The sequence below is a fragment of the Meriones unguiculatus genome, chromosome 3 (assembly GCF_030254825.1).
Source record: "Meriones unguiculatus strain TT.TT164.6M chromosome 3, Bangor_MerUng_6.1, whole genome shotgun sequence".
In the NCBI taxonomy this organism is placed as follows: Eukaryota; Metazoa; Chordata; class Mammalia; order Rodentia; family Muridae; genus Meriones; species Meriones unguiculatus.
In genome coordinates, this window is record NC_083351.1 from 166,613,941 (window position 1) to 166,619,930 (window position 5,990).

General features: G+C 44.4%; 1 protein-coding gene across 1 annotated transcript; it reads left to right on the forward strand.

Moving 5' to 3' along the window:
- Window positions 1-807: 807 nt before the first annotated feature.
- On the forward strand, window positions 808-3,481 carry LOC132652882 (PRAME family member 8-like). The gene is made up of 3 exons (XM_060378819.1): window positions 808-1,094; window positions 1,549-2,139; window positions 2,905-3,481. Exons 1-3 carry the CDS (start codon window positions 808-810, stop codon window positions 3,479-3,481), a joined length of 1,455 nt encoding a protein of 484 aa, XP_060234802.1.
- Window positions 3,482-5,990: the final 2,509 nt, after the last annotated feature.

Here is a 5,990-nt window from a genome sequence, read left to right on the forward strand (position 1 = left end):
TGAACCCTGAGCACACTCACTTCCCAGTTCACACAGGTCAACCTCCCCAAATCCCACCAATCAAAAAAAAAATCACTTTGTGTGGCCAATACACTCACTGGAACATGCTCAAAGTTCAGGTGGCCAGCCTCTTGAAGAATCACAAGTTCTTCCCTACCTGCCCCCAGTCAGGAACCATCCACTGAAGAGTGTTAAACTTCTGCATCCTTACCACGCAATGTTGAAAAGTTGTCTTTGATGGCTTTCTGTGACAGTATTTTTCATTCCTGTCTCCTCATATGAACCTGCTAAAGACAAGGTTTAGATTTAAATTCATATTCTTGACACAACTTTAATTAATACAGGATGCAGTATCAACCCCATTTCCAGGATCTTCTCAGTTTTTTCACAGGCGGTTTCCATGTTTTAGAAAAATTATGGGTAGGATGGGTGTGTCAACCTCCCATGTTCTGTTGTCCCAGGACTTGAGACATGATCTATGTCTGGTTTGCACACAAAGATGGTATTCAGCTTTCAGACTACAGGGGACCCCTGCCCAATGGGGATGTGATTGAGTGGGGCATTGGTAAGGGTTGGATGGAACACTGGGGAATGTGTAATCTTGGCTGTGCTTCTCAGTGAGGGAGATTCACTTTGAGACCTCCTATGAGGACAATGGCTTAAGCTGATGTCTCCACCATCATCAAAGCAGTAACTCTGACTTTGAGTGTTTTTTCTAATAGTGAGGGGCTTTTCTAAACTGGATTGTGACAATGTATTCTCCCCTAAATGCCTCCCCAGGATCCTTCTGACTGAAGACCTTCCGGGATGAGTGCTCAGACACCACCCACACTCCTGAAGCTGGCAAGGCAGGCTCTGCTGAGAGATGAGACCTTGGACATGTCAGCTCTGGACAAACTGCCCATGGAGCTCTTGCCAGCACTGTTCAAGGAGGCCTTGACTGGCAGACACACTACAACTGTGAAGGCAATGGTGGCAGCCTGGCCTTTCCCCTGTCTCCCTGTGGGGGCACTGATGAAGACCCCTTACTTGGAAACCTTCAAGGCAGTTCTATCAGGAGTAGATACATGGCTGCAAAGAAAGTTTCACCCCAGGTAAGCAATAAGCAAGTTCTGTGGAATGGAGCCTATGGATAAGAGGGAAGATATTGTGGGGTCAGGGAGAATGGCTTCTTCTTGAGAGTATCAGAGGCTCCTGATTGATCATTGGATAGAGATACAGGGCGTTTGGAAGCTGTTCTTTGCTTGTGCTAAGGACTGTTGCCTATATCAGAGCTTGGAGCAGATGTAGCCACACAGGAAAATGAGCAATCCCTGGCCTGCCCCAATCAGTAGTAATGGGACTAAGGGGAAACTGAGTTACTTAGATCAAGGAAAGTTACCAGGGCTATCTGTGCAGCAAAGGGAAAGCTTCTGCAGGGTGGGAAGTGGCTGATGAAAAAACACCCACCTTGGCAGGAGTTAGAGCTGAGTTTAGAGATGTGGAGGAAATGCTGAGTCAGTGTGGGGTCTTGCCATGTAGCTGACATTTGACATGTTTTACCCACAGGAGGGGAAAACTTCAGGTTCTTGACCTGAGGAAAAAGCACCATGAATTCTGGAGCATATGGACTGGTGAAGAGGATGGTGACTGCTCAGCAGAGACCCCAGATGAGCAGCAAGTAGTGAAGGTCCTTCCCAGATATGCACTGAGGCGGTGCCTGAAGGTGGTAGCTGACCTTTGCCTCAGGCCACGTGTAGATGAAGAACAAACATGCTTCTTGCAGTGGGCCCAGCAGAGAAAGGACTCCATCCAGTTCTGCTGTCCACAAATGACTATCTGGGCTCAGCCTATCCACGTTATTAAAGAGGTCCTGAATGTTTTTCATCCAGAGCATATCCGAGAATTCGAACTGAACACACACTGGAATGTGTTTATGCTGGCAGACTTTGCTCCTTGCCTGGGCCAGATGAGAAATCTTCACAAACTCTTACTGGCACCCATCTCCAAGAATGTCTTCAAGATTAGCAACAGGACAACAGACAGGGAAGACAAGTGTATCCACAAGTTCATTTCTCAGTTCTCCAGATTCAACTGTCTTCAGCACCTCTCCTTAAAGAGTGTCTACTTTCTCAGAGACCGCATCAATCAGCTCCTCAGGTAAGGAAGGATAGAGAGCTGTGTCAGCTACCAGAGCTGACCTTTCTATTTAGTTTTAAGGATTAGTCATTTATGAGGCCTGCACATCAGTGGGAACAAACACTTAGGCCTCTAGAATACACAAGTTATATGTTGTTTCTATGTATATTGAATCAGTGTGTCAAGTAAGCTATCAAGAATCAGAAGACTGAAGGTCAGCTTCAGTAAGGATGGGATGTAATTCTTGGAATGGTGCCCACCCAATCCAATGGAAAGGGAACAGGAAGGGGAGAGTGTAGTGAGGAATTGGTGGACTCACAAGCACAGTGGTTGAGGCGAGCTCTGAACTCAGGTCTGTGAGATCAGCATCAGCCTCCCCAAATTTCCCATGGGTGACAGGTTTTGAGCTTAAGTAGAGATGAGTGCCTGGGACAATGGGGATAGTGAGGATGTTAAATTACTACAAGTGTGACTGTGCAGACTGATGGAATATAGAGTGCAGTGAGCACACAAGAAGTGTCCCTAGAGCCTGCCAGGACTTTCATGGTTTGGAACTCCGTATGTGTGTTTTCAGGGCTTATGGGCTGAAATGGTTTTGTGCTTGAGAGTAAGGCCAAGAGAAGAAATGTCAGTTTGTTTTGATAGAGGAGATTCCAACAGGAAGCATCTAAAATGATGCCCTTGAATCTACCTCGGGTCACTGGGCTGCTTCTACCTCTGTGTAAATCCCATCCTATACTCTCCAACATCATTTTCCAGAACTAACCTCCTGGTCTATATCCCTAGATGCCTGATGACCCCGTTGGAGACCCTGTCCATGACTTACTGTGACATTTCACAGGTAGACCTGAACTACTTCTCTGAGTGTTCAAAGCTCTTTGAGCTGAAACATCTGGACATGAAAGGTGTGCCCTTAAAGGCTTTGGAACTTATGCCTCTCCGAGTCCTCCTAGAGAAGGTGGCAGACACTTTGCAGTCCCTGGACTTGAAATGTTGTAGGATGAAGGACTCTCATCTCACTGTGCTCATACCTGCCCTCAGCAAGAGCTCCCAGCTGGCCAAGGTCAATTTCTATTGCAATGACTTCTCCATGCCCATCCTGAGGAACCTTTTGCAGCACACAGCCAACTTGAGCAAGATGAATGTGGAAAAGTACCCTGCCCCTCTTGAGTGCTATGATGACTTCGGTTATGTCTCCACAGAAAGATTTGCCCAACTATGTGCTGAGCAAATAGATAGACTCAGGGCCATACGGCAGCCCAAGTGCATCTCCTTTGCTACACATATGTGCCCTAGATGTGGAGAGCGCTGTGTCTATGGCGTGGGATTCCGACTGTGTCTTTGCCAGAGGAGGCAGCGGTGAATAGAGAAACCTAACTTCTGCATTTGAAGCAGTGGGAGGCTTGGGACACATCTCTCATTTTGGATGTCCAGAGCTTGTGGCTTCAGGCTCTGTTCAAGTTTAGAATCCAAATGATGTTTGCTGAGTTGGATATAGGAGACAGCAGGTAACATTGAGAACAATGGGACTTTGGGAACAGGGGTTTTGATGAGTCAGAAAGAAAGTTTTGCCTTTATAAGTAAGTTCTGTCAGGACGGGGTAGCCAGCGGCCTTGTCCTGCAACTGTAAACCTGGATGTTCTACCTCCTGGCTATTGTTTCAGTTATCACCCTCATTGCCATGATCTGGAGGGTTCCATGACACAATGGATGGAAAAACAATGATATATATATATAGATTGAGTGAGACAAAGTTCCTGGCCAATTTGGCATCCATAAAAATGACAATTTCGGTGACACTTCTTTCATTCATGTCCTTTTCCTGCCTGCACAATAGTTACAAATGTCTTGTGTGGTTCTTTCACATGCTCTAAAACTTAAAGCTAAAGTGAGCAACATAGACACAGCTCCTGTGAATATGAAGGGGGTATTAATGGATCACAGACAATTAATATCCAGTACACTCAGGCCATAAGGCACCATGGACCCATGAGAGGTGACTGAAGAGAAGGAGAAGACAATACAGGAAAGAGTGAACAGGCTTTTCAATGCTTATTTTCCTTCCAGTCTTAAAACCTAGTTTCCTTTTTAGTTGAAAGCCTCATGTACTCCGGGCTAACCTTGATCTTGTTTGGGTGAGACTATAACCACAAACCAATACATCCATCCCGCATGCCACATGTCTCTAGGACCATATTCCTGTGGACTCCCAAACTCTATGAAGTAGCCATAGTGTATATAAAGGTGTCTGATACCACATAAGTCCCTGTCCTGCAGAAAATATTTTATTTACAAAAGATGTTTATTTTATGTCTTCAGTTGTGGTCTCTATATTGATGTATATAAGAAGAAAAATCTCCCTTGTTCTAGCCATTATATGCCCTGTATTTTCTGTATAATAAGATATCAATAAAATGATATATTTCTCAATTGTTTTCTTCTCCATTGAATTATGTATTGAACACCTAGAACATGTTTTTGTTGTTGTTGTTGTTGTCGTCGTCAGCAACAACCATTTATTAAAACCATAGTTGAAAAAGAATTGTGGGTAGTGAACTCTGAGGTGGTTTTACCTATGATGTGTTTGTAATTATTTCAGAGTCAGGGGTGCCTTTCAAAATTATTACCATAGTTATCCATAAGAATTTATAGAAGAAAGTCAAATAAAATACAATGGATTATTTCTCAGAATGATAGGAACCATATTTCCCCCTTTTCAATATTACTTTTTAATTTATTACAATTTCTTCACTTTTTATCCCAGCTGTAGCTCTCCCCCTTGTCCTCTCACAATCCTACCCTCCCTGCCTCTTCTCCTGTCTTGCCCATTCCCTAGTCCACTGATAGGGGAGGTCTGCCTCCCCTTCCACCTGACCCTAGCCTATTAGGTCTCATCAGGACTGCCAGCATTTTCTTCCTCTGTGGCCTAGTATGGCTGCCCCCCTACCCAGCAGGGGAGGTAGTCATAGAGTCAGGTACTGAGTTTATGTCAGAGACAGCCCTTGTTCCTCTTACTAGGAGGCCCATTTGAAGACTGAAATGCCATGGACTATATCTGTGCAAGGGTTCTAAGATTATCTCCATGAATGGTTTGTGGTTGGAGTATAAGTCTCAGAAAAGCCCTCTGGGCCCAGATTTTGTGGTTCTGTTGTTCTCCTTGTGGAGCACCAGTTCCCTCCAGGTCTTTCTATCTCCCCCTTCTTTCATAAAATCCCCTTCACTCTGCCCAAAGTTTGGCTATGAGTCTCAGCATCTCTTTAATACCCTGCTGTGTAGAATCTTTCAGAGGCCCTCTGTGGAACGCTCCTGTCCTGTTCCCTTTTTCCTCCCTCTTCCAATGTCAATCCAATTTGCCTTTCTAAATGAGGATTAATCATCTTTCCTAGGGTCCTCCTTCCTTAGCTTCTTTAGGTGTACAGATTTTAGTATGGTTATCTTATATTATATGTCTATTATCCACTTATAAGTAAGTATATACCATGTGTATCTTTCTGCTACTGGGATAGCTCACTGAGGATGATCTTTCCTAGTTCCCACCATATGCCTGCAAATTTCTTGATTTCCTTGTGTTTAATTGCTGGGTAGTATTCCATTGTGTAAATGTACCACAATATCTGTATCCATTCCTCAACTGAGGGGCATTGGGGTTGTTTCCAGATTCTGACTATCACAAATAAATCTAAATGTCCTTCAGGTAGCACTATTCCCAGTTGTCTGAGAAAGCACCAGGTTGATTTCCAAAATGGTTGTACAAGTCTCCCGCATGTGTTCTCACTTGAGTTTTTCATCTTAACTATTCTGATGGGTGTAAGGTGAACTCTCAGGGTCGTTTTGATTTGCATTTCCCTGAAGACTAAGGATGTCGAGCATTT